This window comes from Callorhinus ursinus, unplaced genomic scaffold, assembly GCF_003265705.2.
Source record: "Callorhinus ursinus isolate GAN/ISIS: 27379988/994484 unplaced genomic scaffold, GSC_fseal_2.0 scaffold7, whole genome shotgun sequence".
NCBI classification, from domain to species: Eukaryota; Metazoa; Chordata; class Mammalia; order Carnivora; family Otariidae; genus Callorhinus; species Callorhinus ursinus.
In genome coordinates, this window is record NW_027397069.1 from 51,031,612 (window position 1) to 51,049,114 (window position 17,503).

The window sequence follows — 17,503 nt, forward strand, 5'->3', positions numbered from 1 at the left end:
TATATGAGGCTGGAATGTATATGTGTATTTATGTGTAGTCTCACTTATTGTGTTAAATATCAGCTGTCACGATTCCTATGGGTTCCTGTGGCACTATTGATTAAAGGGGAAAAACGTGGAAAAAATGGATGCCTCCAGCTAGTGATAACAAGAACAAACAGTTTATGTTTACCATGCAAATAAGACAAACCTCCATGTGTGTGAAATGTGTCTTTTTTTCCATTTGGGTTTTTAGGTTCAACAGAATCCCTCAATCCTAGACCGCAGACCACAATTTCTCCAGCAGATCTTCACGGAATGTGGTATCCTACAGTTCGAAGAACTCTCGTGTGTCTTTCCAAATTGTACAGATGTATAGATGTACGTGTATCATTTGTTATATCTTTACTGTAAATTGCTTGCTCTTTCATGGGAAATTTTATTTTTTTTAAAGATTTTATTTATTTGACAGAGACACAGCGAGAGAGGGAACATAAGCAGGGGGAGTGGGAGAGGGAGAAGCAGGCTTCCCACGGAGCAGGGAGCCCGATGTGGGGCTCAATACCAGGACCCTGGGATCATGACCTGAGCCGAAGGCAGATGTTTTAACGACTGAGGCACCAGGCACCTCTCATGTGAAATTTTTTAATTTTAAGTTTATTTTAAGATCTTGATGTAGTATTTGGTTTGGTATTAAATTAGAATCATATGATTTTTAGATACAGAGGTAAGTTTAAGATCAATCTAATTTAGGGATTTTTTTTTTAAGATTTTATTTATTTATTAGAGCAAGAGAGAGAGAAAGCACGAGCCAGGGGGAGGGGCAGAGGGAGAGGGAGAAGCAGATTCTCCGCTGAGCAGGGAGCCCCATGAGGGGCTCTATCCTAGGACCCTGGGATTATGACCCAAGCCGAAGGCAGATGCTTAACCTACTGAGCCACCCAGGTGCCCCTAATGTAGGGATTCTTAACCTGTGCATTCTGTAGAACCTTAGAATTCACTAGTGGCCTTTGGGGAGTCTATGAACACCTTGAAATTGTGAGTAAAATTGTGTTTGTATGTTTATATTTGTGTCTTTCTTAGGGGAAGGATTATAGCTTTTATTGCTTCTCATAGGGATCTATGACCACATAAAAGTTTAAAACTGCTGGTTAATTCATCTGTTTTAGTTTATAGGTAAGGAAAAAGACATGCAGAAAGGTTAAGTGATAATGTCCAGTGTCACATGGCTATAATACACATTTAGTATTAAATTTATTATTAAATGCATATACTTCAGTTTTTTGTTTTTGTTTTTTTTTTTTTTTTTTAGAGAAAGGGTGCGTTTGTGCGAGTGATGGGAGGGGCAGAGGGAGAGGAAGAAGGAGAGGAAGAGAATCTCAAGCTGACTCCCTGCTGAGCCCGACATGGGGCTTGATCTCACGACCCTGAGATCATGACCTAAGGTGAAACCAAGAGTCACATGCCTAACTGGCTGAGCCACCTGGGCATCCCATTAATTTAGTTTTGTACTCCATTTAATTCAACATTCTTTTTTTTTTTTTTTTAAAGATTTATTTGAGAGGGAAAGTGTGGGGCGGGGAGGCAGGGAGAGGAGCAGAGGGAGAGAGAGAATTTAAAGCAAGACTCCCTGCTGAGCTCAGAGCCTAGCATGGGGCTCCATCTCATGACTCTGAAATCATGACCTGAGCTGAAATCAAGAGTTGGATGCTTAAGTGACCGAACCACCCAGGTACCCCTAAGTCAACATTCTGAATAAGTAGTATTAAGATTACATGTGTTTCTTAGACTAAGAAACCATGGACTAATTTTATTTATTTGCTGAAATTAGCAGTACCTTTTTTTTTTTTTTTTGAAGCACTACCTTAAACATTATGCATTGATTTTAGGTCAGAGTTATTGTAAGCATTCCAGAATGTTTAATGATATGATTATCAATCTTGAAAGATTAGAGTTGTCTATACTTACTCTTAGGAGTTTGCTGCTGAAATAGTAAGGTTCAATTTTTTTAAGTTTTATTTAAGTATGGGGCTTGAACTTACAACCCCAAGATCAAGAGTTATATTCTCCTCCAACTGAGCCAGCCAGGTACCCCTAAAACTCCGTGGTTTTAATTTAAAATTTGATTGTTACAACTCAAATAGCATATAAAGAGAAAAGTGACTAAATACAACATCAGTGTAATTAATTGTCCAGATGCTACTGTTTCTTAAGAATAGAGTTCAAAGGGGATGTGTACCCCCTCCCCCATAGAGATGGTTCCATATCTCAGAGGCCTAGGGGCTGAATAAGGTTGCACAGTTGTGTGATTGGTCCAGTAGAGTGCACAGTATTTAGTCTCTATTTTAAGCTACATAGAATAGAGTTTGTGCTTAGAGAGATTTTGAAATTCAACCAGAAAATACCTTTTGGCCTGTTCTGGGACTTTTAGGATGAGGCCACATCACCTCTACAGTTAGATGTCTTAGCCCTTTTGCCCAGCTAATGAGCTGTCTTCCAGAGGGAGGTTTGGACATTGGCATCTCCTCTTCCCTAGGTTCCCTAGTAGGTGTACTGAATGATGGTGTGAGGCTGGGATTCAGAAACTCCCTAGAGGGGGCGCCTGGGTGGCTCATTCGGTTAAGCGTCTGCCTTCGGCTCGGGTCATGATTCCAGGGTCCTTGGATCGAGCCCCGTATCGGACCCCCTGCTCAGTGGGGAGCCTGCTTCTCCCTCTCCCTCTGATCCTTCTCCCTGCTTGTGCTCTTTGTGTCTCAAATAAATAAATAAAATCTTTAAAAAAAATAAAAAAATAAAAAAAAAAGAAACTCCCTAGAGTAGAGCCAGGATCCTAAGGGGACGCATGGGGGCATATTCCACATAGAACCCGTTATCATCACAGACCCTAGTGAGGCCTTTTAGATGCTTAACAGGGATTTGAGCCAAACAGTACGGTAGACCTGAGGACGCAATTCTGCCTGTTTTTTTTTTTTTTTATGTTCTGGGACTGCTTGTTCCTTTTTTTTTTTTTTTTTTTAATTAACCTAGCTTATGTCTGAATCCTTTCCCTCTCTATTTTAACCAGCTAAGGCGAGGAAAGCCAAGTCTAGTGAAAAATGCATTAAGACTGAGCAGGGTAAGAGAGGGTCTTCGTCTAAGCTGCCCATCTTCAGTCTTCTTCAGGCAGGGGCAGTGACCTAGCAAGAGGCATCCCTAATCTTTTCTTACTACAGAAGCCTCATGGGAGACAAATGAGAGGGAAGCAGTACAAAAAGAGAGTAACATCAAGTAGAGATTAGGACCCAGGACTGTGGCCTCATAATAAATATTTTGCTCATATTCCTCCATATCAATTCCATCTCAGGTGGAATGGAGGCAGGGAGGGGAAGCAAGGGACTGGCAGGCAACGCTGCCCAGACCAACATGCCGCACCTCTGGCAAGATATAGAATTGGCAGAATTAAATTAAGAATCATACTTCACATGCTATTTGTAACCCAATTATTTTGTTTTTACCTAATTACATTTTATAAAAATTTTACCACGTCCTTCAGCCTTTCTGTATTTCATGCACAGTAAGTATTTTATTTGTCAACTCCCCCATCATTGAGCATTTTTTTTTTTTTGCTGTTTTAAATAATGTAGTAAGAGCCATGTGCATGAATTTTATAATATAATACTGATTGTTTGGGGTACATTTTTAGAAGTGAGTTTACTGGGACGCCTGGGTAGCTCAGTTGGTTAAGTGTCTGCCTTCGGCTCAGGTCATGATCCCAGGGTCCTGGGATCGAGTCCTGCATCGGGCTCCCTGCTCAGCGGGGAGCCTGCTTCTCCCTCCCCCTCTGCTGTTGCTTTGGCTCTCTCTCTTTCTGTGTGTCACATAAACAAATAAAATCTTAAAAAAACACAAAAGAAGTGGGTTTACTGAGGCTTCGTCTTAAAGTTGGTTTTATTGATTTAAAAAACAGCCTACAACATGAGGCCATATTGGAGTCAGGGCTCCATGAGGTCAGAACCACATCTGCCTTGTCCACCCACCCCTGTGCATCCAGCATTTGAGAGATGCAAATTACAAAACTGTGTGTTGGTCTAGACAGGTTGCATGGGAATAGGAAACTCCAGGAGAAATATTGCCAGTAATATAAGTTCATCCAGTGGATGAGGGCACGCAAACATTCATTGTTCCTTGTACCCCGTTTACAATTTCTTTTTCCTGTGTTGTGAAGCACTTCAGGGTAATATTTTTCTTTTATTTCACCAGAGGGCAGTGTTCCAAGGATTATCACAGGAAGCCTTGTCTGCCTGCATTCAGTCGTTACTTGGAGCATCAGAGTCTATCAGCAAAAACAAGGTTTGATGAAGTGTTAGGTGAATAATATTGTGGAATATAGCATTTATTTATAGGCACAGAAATTTAAAGCCATTTTGGCAGTAGGATTTGTTTAATATGATTTAATTGAGGCCTTTTAAGAGAAGCTAGAACAGTTAACCCTTGAACAACACAGGAATTAGGGGGCTCAGTTCCCCCCCACCTAAAAGTTGAAAATCCTTATAGAACTTTTGATTCCTCGAACACTTTACTAATAGCCTGCTGTTGACAGGAAGCTTTACTGATAACATAAACAGTCAATTAACACCTATATTGTCTGTTATATGTATTATGTACTTACAATAAAGTAAGCTAGAGAAAAAATGTTACCAAGAAAATCATAGGGAAGAGAAAATACATTTATAGTACTGTACTGTAAAAAATTAACATATAAGTGGACCAGTGCAGTTCAAACCATGTTGTTCAAGGCTCAGTTGTATTTTATTATAGTGCTAAATAAAGACTACACTGTATAAAGGAGGGCCAGCTTTGCTAAAAAGTGCTGAAAGTGGTACTTTGGCTATAAAGTCTATAGGGTAAAGGTTTCTTATTATAGCCTTAGCAACTGGGAAGGTAGTAGACTCCTGTTTCGCTGAAAGACCAAAGCAGTGTTTATAAGGGAACATAGCAATTTATAGTCATCTGTTCAGTGATGGTTTTAAATAGTTGAATGGCCTCACTTGGAGGAAATCAGCCAAGTCAGTTTGGAAGACAGACAATTGTGGCCCATGGGTTGCGTGGCTAGAAGTAGTTGCCATGACTTTGTGACTTACAGTTTTTAATCAAGAAGGGATCTGGGGCTGAAGGCTGCTCTTAGGGCCCCTGAGAATTTTTTATAGCATGGTCAAAAGTGTTGCTTTGTTTAACTGTCCATTAAAATACCTGTTGCCTAAAGGGAAGAAGCTGTGGGGCTATTTCCAGGGAAACTTTTTTTGCTGTTTGGAGTATTCAAACCTTGTGAACCTTTCTGGACTTCCAGATTTACAAACTTGATTTCTTACTTCAAGGCTTTAGATAAATTAGGGTAAGACAAAACAAACAAACAAACAAAGAAAAGAAAAACAAATGACAAAAAAACACTTCCTGCAAAAGAATTTGGGATTCTGTTGCTAGGAAAGCTGTACCTCTGATTGTGACCACTGCATTCTCCCAGTCATGGAATGGAAGGTTGCAGTGAAATTTTCGTATGCTGGAAAGAGGATGGAAAGTTATTTGTAGACAGATTTAATTTTTAAAAAGTATTTCTAAGCCTGAGCTTTCACATTTCTTATAATACATGAAATCAGGAAGCTTGTCTAATGTTAGGCAAATGGTTAAGTAAATTGTGGCATACTCATAGAGTAGACTATTACACAGGCATTGATTTTTTTTTTTTATGAAGCAATAACATTTAACTTAAATATCTTAAGGCAAAAAAAAAAAGGATACAAACCAGATGTACATTATGACTATGTAATGAAAACACACAATAAAACAAGAACATTGAAAGCTTTTGGGTGAATATTTTCCCTTCTTTTCTCTACAGTCTTCTTTATTTTCCAGATTTTCTAGAGTAAGCCTGTATTTCTTAGAGGATAAGGAGGAAAAAAATGATCTAACTTATTAATTTTTTTTAAAGATTTTATTTATTTGAGAGAGAGAATGAGAGAGAGAGAGAGCATATGAGAGGGGGTAGGGTCAGAGGGAGAAGCAGACTCCCTGCTGAGCAGGGAGCCCAATGTGGGACTCGATCCTGGGACTCCAGGATCATGACCTGAGCCGAAGGCAGTCGCTTAACCAACTGAACCACCCAGGCGCCCAAAAATGATCTAATTTAAAAATAAGTTTATATGCTTATGTCTTCTTGTACCACCTCCTTTTTTTAAAGGGAGGAGTGAAGGGCTCTTTGATGATTTTGTCCTTACCCTGTGAGGCTATCCTATTTTATGTAACTCTGCTTCCTACATATTACAAGGGGTTTAAGTTTGTGTGAGGAAGCCCTCGATTTTGCAAGCATTAGCTCATTTATTTTTGTTGTTGAGTTTGTGTACTTTTGCCTTTCAAGAAAAAAGTGATTAATGAAAATGACCATTTAATGTCTTAGCTTCTTAAGGCAAGAAGGTTATTGCCATACTTAATTGAACGTCTAATATATTAGTAAACTAACATGATAACCATTTGCTGGATTATAACAGCTTTAGTAAAGTAAATCTATATTATACTATTTTTGCCCCTTGGAGTTGTTAGTTTTTTAAAAAATAGAGCAAGTATTCAAAATGTGTTGTGCTTCCTACTTATTTAATGCTCTGTGTTCCAGAGTGTAAAGTGAGTTTCCATCAAATAAATCATACTTACATATTGATTATATGTTTATTTAGAAGGAGGAAGGGGAGAGCGAGACAGACACCAGAGAGGAGTTACTTTGTTTAATAACCCCTTTAAAATTGTTATTTATTTATTTATTTATTTGACAGACACAGCAAGGGAACACAAGTAGAGGGAGTGGGGGAGGGAGAGGCAGGCTTCCCGCTGAGCAGGGAGCCTGATGTGGGGCTCGATCCCAGGACCCTGGGACCATGACCTGAGCTGAAGGCAGACGCTTAACGACTGAGCCACCCAGGCGCCCCTAAAATTGTTGTTGTTTGCTGAAGGACAATTTTATTCTTTTCCTACTACAGTATAATGTTTTAAGAAGTATTTTCAAAGTAAGATTCTGTCTTGATTAAGCAGCAAGAATGAGTGGATGCAGCCTTGCTCTTGTTAATATACAGACTTTTTTGGAAGTGAAAGTTATGATTATTCACTGTTTTAGGATTGGGACAGAGCTTTGAGAACAAAGCTTGACTCATAAGACTCTTCTAGATGGGTCCTGCCAGGGCAGATGCAAGTATAGTGACTCTCAGGGTATAGACAGTCAGTGCTCTGTTGGTGGCAGGATAATCCAAAATGGTAACCCCAAATCATTTTTGCATTTGGAAGCTCCTTTTCTGTAAATATGAATATTTCTGATATTCTGGATACTGAAACCACTTTGGCCAAACAGAGTCATGTTACTTGAAGAGAAACTGGAAAGCCACGAGAAGTCAGAGTTGTGCTCATGCTTAGACTTTTTCTTTATTTCCTGCTCCATGCCGATGTTAGGTCACTTTATCTCTTCTGTTTCTAAACCAAGTTAAAATAGATTTGATTTCTTTTTCTAAATGTGTTACTTTATAGCCTTTTGTCTGATTTACTTTCTTGGATTGACGAAGTAGAGTGGGTGACAATGTTAGAGTTTGCAGCAAGATTTTTTCCAGATAATTCTAACATGGGTAATACGGGGAGAGTTCATTGCACCACAAAGGAGTTTTGTTACATATGGTTAGGTTAAGGGCCATAAACTTAGGTAGATTAATGTTGATTAATAACACCATGTGTTTTATATGTTTTTATTTAATCTGTGATAATACCCATTTTTCTGTCTTATAATTTAGACTCAGATTGATGGACAACTTTTCTTAATTAAGCACCTTTTGATTCTTCGTGAACAAATTGCTCCATTTCATACTGAATTCACCATTAAGGAAATTTCCCTGGACCTCAAGAAAACTAGAGGTACTTCATTGTTCTGGCTGGCACATTTGGGTGTGTTTGACCTGTCCAAATGTGTCAGCAAAGGTTATAGGTTTATTTTATGTTCATCTGCAATTTTTTTTGCATGCTGTGCTTGCTGAGCATGTTACTTGTTCATACTAAGCTGAGCTGTCAACATCCTAATTACATCTAACTTGCTGTATTTTCTTTATGAAGTGAACTGTTTCTGAGCATTTCAGTTTGTAATATAGCATTACTTCTCTTAGACTCTGCCACATGTTACCATAACCAGTTAAAAAATGAAAAATCAGTGTAACAGCTACTTACAGTGTCAGCCAATTGGGGTGATTTTAAACATTGAGTAGAGTTTGTCGGTTCATGAAAATTCAGGAAGCCAGCTGGGTAAAATGGTAAAATGGGAGTATTTATCTAAGAGTGAAAGATTTGGGTTCTGTTCCTGGACCATCATTTCCTGGCTCTTGTGTGATCTTGGATGGGTGTTTTAGCTTTCCTGTCCCACGTGAAATGAGCAGAATCAACTTGTCATGGTAACTTCACCAGGTTATTGAGATCAGTAAGCATGAAAATGTATGTTAAAGTGCTTCGTAAGCTTTAGGTGCTTAAATAAGCCTAATTGGTATTATTAAATCATCTGGTTGTTAAGTAATCATGTGGATAGGGTCTTTGAGTTGTTAATAGACAGTGAATCATCTTGAGAAAGATGATTCATCCATCCTAATGATTTGCCTCTGACTAAATTAATAAGAGATGATTTCTAAAAGATCGAAATAGTTATTTTCTAAGATGTTGATCTTAAGCACTTAAGGATATACTATGAATATCCCTTGTTTCCCTTACTTACTTACAAATTTATCTAAACTTTATCTTTTCTTAACCATTTCCAAGAGAATTAAGCTCTAATGCCTTAAACCTTTGTTTATAAAATGGAACTTCTCTCTTAAGTATTGGGGGAATTGAGGAAATAGTCACTCAAATTATTTCCTGTACTCTGGTTCAGAGGAACTCCAAATACAGGATTCCCAAGGGTAGCCGGTTGTTAGTTCCCTAGTGACTGTGCTTATAAAATAGTGGGCTTGACTTAACTCACCTGAGAACCGAAGTGGTCTCATCATAAGTCATATTAGAACAGTTTACTCATTCTTTTCCTAATGCTCTCTCCTTTCCACCATAGAGAATACCTTTTGGTTCTGTTGGAATTTGAATAGTGACCCTGTGTGTTACTCATATATTTTGTGATTTATTTTTATTTTTTAAAAGATTTTATTTATTTATCTTAGAGGGTAGGGGAAGAGCAGAGGGGGAGGGAGAGGGACAAGCATACTCCTTGCTGAGTGTGGAGCCCGAGAATGAGGGGCTCGGTCTTGACCTCAGGACCCAGAGCTCACAACCTGAGCTGTAACCAAGAGTCAGGTGCTCAACTGACTGTGCCACCTAGGCGCCCCTGTGATTTTTTTTTTTTTCACAGTAGCCAGATTTCCTGGCTTTTGCCTTTATAGAATGCATAATGTTTTTTAGAGCTTATCTCATCAGAGGCTTCCATCCCCCAACCAGTTCCTTCTGTCTCAGTGTGAGGTATGGGAGTAGTGCTCTAACCTTGAAGAGTGCTAGGGGCTGATAGTCCTTAACTTTATTTAAGTGATGGGACAAAGTAAGGCTGATTTCTAATTCATAATTTGTTGCTGCTTACTTAGTTCTCATATAGATCCACTGAAGTGTGAGAAAATGAAATGCCCTAAAATTTTGGCAAATACTGTTTTCTCTAAAACATTATAAAGCCTATATAATCCTACTGTATTCTGTCACAGACAGCCTTTTAGGTTATCTTGTAGAAAAGACAGCAGAAACAAAGCTTTACTCTCAATACTGAATCTGATAAATCTTTTTCAGTAAGATCAGGGTCAAGGCACTAAGCACTGTTGTGGTGTGTACTTGCAAAAACCAGGGTTGGAAGCATTTCATGCTTTGCTTCTGCAGTGTGGCAAAGCAAAGAAATGGTCTTTTCTGACTATCACTTAAAAGTATTTGCTCTCTTTACTTTTAAACCTCTAACCTCTCATGACTAACATTATATCTTAATTGCATTTGAACATCAATGAGACCTCAGTACTTCGCATGGATTCTAGTTAGTCTGGAGGTTAAGGGATAAATATGTCCTTTTGGTGTTTTCTTTCTGGCTGACACATTAGTTTATTTGTTCTGCTTCAAATGAATAAGTTTCTGTGCCAGCCAGGATCTTAAAAAATGAAGCTGGGTAAGTATATGATTTTTTTTTCTGAAAAATCTATTTAGCAGCATAAAAGTAAAGCAGTGAAATTTTAAGGTATCAGTTACCATTTATCTTTTTTTTCTGTAAGTGGATAATTGAGATTAATAGTCATTTCTCAAGTTTGACTTCTAGAAAATAACTGTGTGTGGGTACTACAGCCATGGTTGGCACTAATCTCACTTTCTTCCATTCATGGAGGTGAGTTGGTGGAAATGGAACCGCTCTTGCTTTGTGGTAACAGATAACTGGTGTATATTAACACACTGACACAGTAACTCGTCTTTTCTTTTAAAACCATACCTGTTCACTGGATGAGTAATTTTGTTTCACAGATGCAGCATTTAAAATCCTGAACCCTATGACTGTTCCAAGATTTTTTAGGCTGAATAGCAACAATGCCTTGATAGAGTTCTTGTTGGAGGTGAGAAGGAGTCTTTTTCCTTGGTGGTGGGAGATAAATGGCATTCTTTACGTATCTGGTAATTTCTAGGCACATAAAAACAGGAGGAAATTGTCATCTTCTTTTTAAGGGTACGCCTGAGATAAGAGAACATTATCTTGACTCTAAAAAAGATGTAGACCGTCATCTGAAATCGGCCTGTGAGCAGTTTATTCAGCAGCAGACCAAGCTGTTTGTAGAGCAGCTGGAGGAGTTCCTGACAAAGGTATAGACCTTGGTGCATATTTGGTAAAGTAATTTTCATTTCTTCCTTCGATTTCCTTTTGAATTACCCTCTAGTGAAAACTCTGGCAGGAGCTAGTAAATAATAAGCCCAAATCTTAATGATTCCATCTAGGGAATCACTGTGTTTCCTATTATGGAAGCTTTCTGGTTTGGACTTTTAGATATGCTTGCACAGTTTTCAGTTTTTAAGAGAAAAAGGGGCAAATATTCTCTCCTCACTAACATCCATCCAACTGGCTAATGCCAGGAATGAAAAAATCAGATCATGGCTATTTTGACTTTCCTGTTTCAGCCTAATTTTTTTTTTTTAAATACTTAAGTACCGTTACTAAGGACCTTACTTCATAAAAATGTTTAAAAAGTCTTGAAATTTTAAAAAACAGTCTTGAGATGAGCTTTCATTTGTTAAGCCTCTACTGCCTGTCCGGACTGGTACATTATAAAAAGGAGAAAAATATGATAGCCTTTTCTCTCAACTTTACTTACCTAAGCCCTAACTGGGGAGACAGGTTATATCCCTGAAATGACCAGGGGACAGCTGAGCAAATTGTCTGTTAGTAATTTTTTGCTGGGGCCATCAACACTAATATGCCTGAAGCCTATGATATTTGTTCAAAAGATAGAGGATACTTGTTTTTAAAAATAGTAATAAATACCAAAAAAGCAAATATAGAAATGTTAAAGTAGTTAAACTACCCTTTTGTTTATCATTGGCATATAGTACTTGTTTATGGGGTTTTAGTCCATTCAAACAAGTATTTGGAGTGTGTGCGTGTTTTTCTTCCCCTGCCACATAAATTTAAAAGGGGGGAGTGGTGGTAGAAAGGTTTCCTGCTGGGTTTTGATTTTTAAAAAATGGCACAAGTTATCGATACTTTGTAATTTACAGGTAAGTCTATTACAGTTTTTACTGAAATTGTCCTTACAGGAAATCTGTAGATTGTGGTATGTATTTTTGGGAGAGCATCCACATTAATGCTGGTGGAAAATATTGTAGATGAGTATTCTGCAATAGCAGAGCTGCAGAATGAATCATCTGACATAAGCAAGTTGATTATAATGAAATCTAGGATTAAAGGGTTTTTCTGGAAAAGCACAGTCAAGAAGTCAAGAGAATGAAAGCTCACTGATGTAGCTGTCCAGATTGATGGTAGTGTAAGTCTGCTAAATCTGCTATAACTCTAATTATGCATTTTGGAAGGCTCTGGACACTATGAACATTTTTAAAAAATTAGAGATATATGTAGAAAACGTGTATTCCGGGGCGCCTGGGTGGCTCAGTCAGTTGGGCATCTGCCTTCGGCTCAGGTCATGGTTCCAGGTCCTGGGATCGAGCCCCGCATCGGGCTCCCTGCTCAGCAGGAAGCCTGCTGCTCCCTCTCCCTCTGCCTGCCGCTCCCCCTGCTTGTGCTCTCTCCCTCTCTGTCAAATAAATAAATAAAATCTTTAAAAAAAAAACAAACAAAACATGTGTTCCAAGTCTGAATTATATAATGGTTCTCCATGGAGTGCTACACATCTACAGCGGGGATTCCTGTGTAGCTGTTCACGCATCTCTCTTCATACCACTCCTCCCTGAGGGATCGGAGAGGGAAAGACCCTGCCTCTTGACATCATTGAGAAGTCAGTCCCGTCTCCCCTGCTTAGTCTGTGTTGTCTTGGCTCAGATCATTCACTGTTGCCTCATTTTCTTTTTTCAGACTTGGTCCCTAAGTGCTCTTCAGAGTCCAGTCAGAATATTTAGTAGATAGTGCAGCTTAGATGACTGAGCATCCCTTTTACATTCTCTTTATTCCAAATTCAGTCCCTTCCCCCATCCTGTTGGAGTAGAGTGAGTCAGAGACAAAGACGCACACACATCCACGGCGCATACGGCGTAAGCACTGGAGTTCACACAGATAATGTGATTAAGACATTGCTTGTTAGAATTTGTGGACCAAGCCATTTTTCACTTATTATCTGGTGTATGTTACTAGTATTCTGAATAGCAGAGACAGAATAAATGATTTTAAAACTTTAAAATGATTTTCTTTAAAGGTAAATCTGCAAGTGCAGAATCTTGTGCCTCTTTTAGTATAGTTGGCATCTTATAAGGCAGCCCGTGATTGTACCTTGATAAATGATTGCAAGAGAAGCAGCATCCATAGGTGCAGAAAGGGAACAGTTTTTCATCTTCGATTTGGATGTATGCTTGTAGGTCTCAGTATTTTAACATTTGGATATAAGCCTCATCAACAAATGTTCTCAGCTGAGAACAGTTTGGGCTCATTTTTTTAAATATATGTGGATTTGCATAATAAAACAAACTGTGTGAGTGTAGAGAACATTCTTAGGCTGTCTGAAGAGTTGTTTTTGAGCCTAAAGACTCGGGGTGTGATTTTAGTCCCTTTTTACCTGCTGTAAATTGGCCTTTTGGTTATGTAGCTCCTTCCTGGACTCTCCTTGTTGAGATGCCTTGTTTTCATTAATTCTCATTATACCCCTGGCACCTAGAGTAAGTAAAACATCTTCATTTCAAGTTGGAGACACTAAAGTTACACAAAGTGACCCAATATACACAAGACAATCATTTCTACAAACTTAATCTGACTAGTGTAAACATCTTCCCTGATTTTTTGGTACAATTAATGAAGTTTCTTCAGAAAAATAAAATAAATTCTAGAAGAATATATATGCTCTCTCGTCCTGTTTCCTGCTCCTTGAAAAATAACCTTTTCTCTAAGTATTTGACCCTAGGGAGTATAATACTGTTCTAAGTGTTGGGGGTAGAAGTTCATACAAAAATAATTTGGATCAAATATCTTCTGTAAACTCAAAAACTGTTGATACTTTCTTTTCTTTTTTTTTTTTTAAAGATTTTATTTATTAATTTGACAGAGTGAGAGCACAAGCAGGGGGAGTAGGAGAAGGAGAAGCAGACTCCCTGCCGAGCAGGAAGCCCAATGCGGGACTTGATCTCAGGACCCTGGGATCATGAACTGAGCCAAAGGCAGATGCTGACTGAGCCACCCAGGCACCCGAAAAACTGTTGATACTTTCTATTGTTTTAGAATTTCATTATATTGATTGTTGCTTGAAACAAACCCTGAAGTAGGGGTTGGACTGGTCATGGGTGTGGTAGAAAGAGCATAGAATTTTGACTCAGGAAAGCTGAGCTCTAGCCCCACTTTGCCACCTCCTGAGTAAAATGGTAGCAAGGTAGATTCTCCAAGCCTTGCTTTTCTAATCTCTACAGCAGAGATAGCTACTGTACCCCTCTTCCCAACTTAAGGTTGTTATGAGGCCCAAAAGAAGATCATGCATGTAATAGTACTTTAAATGCTGCAGAAATGCTATAGGAAAATACGACAAATTTGAAGTGCAGGTTTTGCTTTAACAAAAAATCTGAATGAAGCATTTTAAAGGAAGTACATTTCAAGTTTATGACTAAGCTAAAAGTGTTCCCCCCTGGTGGGACCAGTTTATGCTGAAAAACTCAAGACTTGTATTTAGCAATATTCATTTTTTCCCGAGCAATTTACTGAAGTATTGTGAGTTTATTTGGGTTGGGGGTGGGGAGGAGTGGAGGGAGAGGGAGAGAGAGAATCTCAAGCAGGCCCAGGGCTCTGTCTCACAACCCTGACATGACCTGAACCGAAAATCAAGAGTTGGACGCTTAACCAGCTGAGCCACCCAGGTGCCCTACAAGTTTATTCTTAATATTCCCTCTGAAGTGTTGTTAATTTCCTCAGCAACACTATAAATTTAAGTTTTTTCTTGATTGTAGTGCATGTAAAAGAATTTGACCTATAAATTTAATTTTTGTTCTCAAGGACTTTAATGGGAAATCAGGATAGAAAATACATAAACATGAAGTGTACAGCAATGTCATCATGAGACAGTGGTACTTTTGAGCCTGAAGACTCGGGGTGTTTTTGAACTAATAACATATTTTAGCTCATAGGGTTTTTGAAAAAGATAGGGCTAATTGGGGAAAACTTGAAGAAAATGCTCCTTGCAGTTTGACTTAAAGGTAAGTATGTTACGTAGCTAGTAAATAGAGATGAATATGTAAGTTTGTCTTTGTTCTTAATGTAAAAATAATTAATACAGCCTAAACGTACAGCATATATATCATTCTGATATTGGTTAAGTCCTGGAACAATCAGTGGAATAATGGGCAACCATTACTAATAAAACATAACCCCCCTTGGACACAGAAAAATGTCCAGAATTTAGAGTTAGGTGGGGAAAAAAGATGTCAGAACACTGTGTTCCTATTTTTGTAAATGTAGACACATTAGTATGTTTATATATTTATGTTGGAAAATACTTTGGATAATACATACTAAATGAACATGTTTTTCTTTTAGCATTGTCTAATCTATAATCATATGCATGATTTGTTTTTAAAAACTGCATCTCACAATACAAAGTAAAGCTATCAAGAGGGATAGACAATACGAAAGGGGTGATTTTATACACATGGCAACATGAGCAAAGGCCTAGAGTAGTCCAGGAATGTGAGCTTACTTAACACTGTATTCTGTCTGTGCCCGTCTTCTGCCTAAATATTTTTATGACCTTCTTTAATCGAAAGTGTTGGTTCTTAAATTTTTCTAATGAGACTATCTAGTGAGGCCAAGGTCACAGTTGGGACCTTTGGCACCTAACAATCCATTTAAAAAATGTTTTATGCAGTTTCTGTCCTTCACCTTCCCCAGCTACACCTTAGTTAGTTACCAACTACCCCACCATGATTTGCCATCTTGAGAACATCTTAAGAACAGACTTGTCCAAGCAACCAGATATACTTCTTTTTGTTTGCTTCTCTGTACTGATGGCTGAGGAATGAAAGGGAGATGAATAAAAGGTGGGCATCTGAGTCTACCTGTAGCACTGGTTGGTCAAGTGTGCCTTTTGATGCTGTTTGAAAATCTTGTTTTCATAACATTCTCTCTGCCTGAAATATAATAAAAAGAATCTCTAGGTATGTAAAGGAGATTTGTCCTGCTGGGGTGACATTTTTCTAACAGCATACAATAATAATTTAATGTTGACATAACAGTCCACTTAAAAAGGGACCTGTTTTGTCTGCGTATTTTTCCTAGGTCCCCAGTTTTGTCTTCTCTAAAACGTTTCAGGCAGAATACCTCAGGACATTGGTGGTGTTTTTTGCAAGACAGCAGATGCCTTGAAATCACAAAAGAAGTTTTGCTAAAATATGTTATTAGTTGGAAGGATTGTGAGTTATGATGCGTTTTTTTAGGATTGCACATTTGACTAGCATTATGTTTTAATAGGTTCAGATGATGGTGTGTGTCCTTGGAGAGATGTGAAATGAAAAGGAACGTGTTTCTTTTTGTCTTGTCTAACAGGTTTCAGCATTAAAGACGATGGCCAGTCAGGGAGGACCCAAGTATACTCTTTCACAGCAGCCTTGGGCACAGCCAGGTATTCACATTTTACTATCAGGGATTTCTTTTATTAGGATGTTGATTAATTTGCATTTATATAGTCTCTGACAGCTTGGAGTTGGTTTCCTACTTCTGTGGTTTGTGTTGATCCAAGGTGCAGTTTGGAGCTGACAGTTGTCTTAATGGGCCAGCACTACTTGCATTTCAAAAAGCATTCCAAGGAAACAATAATTAAAAAGAAAAAATACAGAGTTAAAAATAAACGGGGCTTAGATGGAAACACTTTGTTTCTGTACACCTGCTTTTCATTGTATTAGAGCTTTGATGAAAGTACTGTTTTTGGTCATCTGCTAATAGGGAGGGAATGCTACTGTTCCCAAGTATTAAATGAAGGATGTTGGTCATTATTTTGTTTCACGTTTTATGTAAGTTACATCCTCAGTTTGTTAACATTTTTAGAGTGTTCAAAAAAATTATAAAAATTGTGGTGTTAAGTGGGGAGTTGGCAGACATGCTTGAGATGTTCCCAGTTTTACTCTTTCCTAAATGTAAATTTTTTTGTGCCAGAGGTTTTTTTTTCTTTTTTTTTTATCTTTAGCAATAGACCTCGGACATTTAGAATCACAACTTTGTAGGCTACTTTTGGTTCATTTTATGGCATTTTAAATTGCCATTAAGCCAGAATAAATCATTTTGGAGGATTAGTATTTCTGGCTGGTCCCTGGCCCACATCAGGAAAGAGATCTTTTGGAACCTAAAGGGTCAAAATGGTAAAAGAATCATGTTTTAATTATGGAGAAGCTGTATCCAAGTTGGTAGGGCAGCTTTTAGTTGAAAGTGAGATCCAAATTCAGGTTTAGCATCCATAAAAAATTGACTGTCTACAGGCACCTAATCTAGCGTTAGGTTTTTAATATGATTGGTTTTCCGTATTGAAAGAATGATATGGGGCACCTAGGTGGCTCAGTCGTTAAGCATCTGCCTTCGGCTCAGGTCATGATCCTGGGGTCCTGGGATCGGGTCCCACGTCAGGCTCCCTGCTCAGCGGGAGGCCTGCCTCTCCCCTCTCCCACTCCCCCCTGCTTGCATTCCCTCTCTCGCTGTCTCTCTTGCTGTCAAATAAATAAGTAAAATATTTTAAAATAAAAAAAAAAGAAAGAATGATATATTTGTCAGGTATTTTTTCTTTTGGGGAGAAGAATTGAGGGCATTCTAAAAATTTTCAGTTACTCTTAATAATGGCTCAGGTTAATTTGA

The 17,503-nt window shown here is 38.3% G+C and overlaps 1 protein-coding gene across 4 annotated transcripts in view; it reads left to right on the plus strand.

The window, feature by feature from the left end:
• Window positions 1-17,503, plus strand: part of COG3 (component of oligomeric golgi complex 3) — a 66,137-nt gene that overhangs the window by 39,853 nt on the left and 8,781 nt on the right. For all 4 annotated transcript variants that reach the window (XR_012378801.1, XM_025874856.2, XM_073894522.1 and 1 more), the window contains 6 exons: window positions 236-360; window positions 4,219-4,308; window positions 7,779-7,899; window positions 10,498-10,586; window positions 10,696-10,830; window positions 16,208-16,283. Coding sequence is in view for 3 of the 4 variants with exons in the window: in XM_025874856.2 (XP_025730641.1) it covers window positions 236-360; window positions 4,219-4,308; window positions 7,779-7,899; window positions 10,498-10,586; window positions 10,696-10,830; window positions 16,208-16,283 (636 nt within the window). In the remaining variant the exon portion in view is untranslated. The remainder of the gene's footprint in view (window positions 1-235; window positions 361-4,218; window positions 4,309-7,778; window positions 7,900-10,497; window positions 10,587-10,695; window positions 10,831-16,207; window positions 16,284-17,503) is intronic.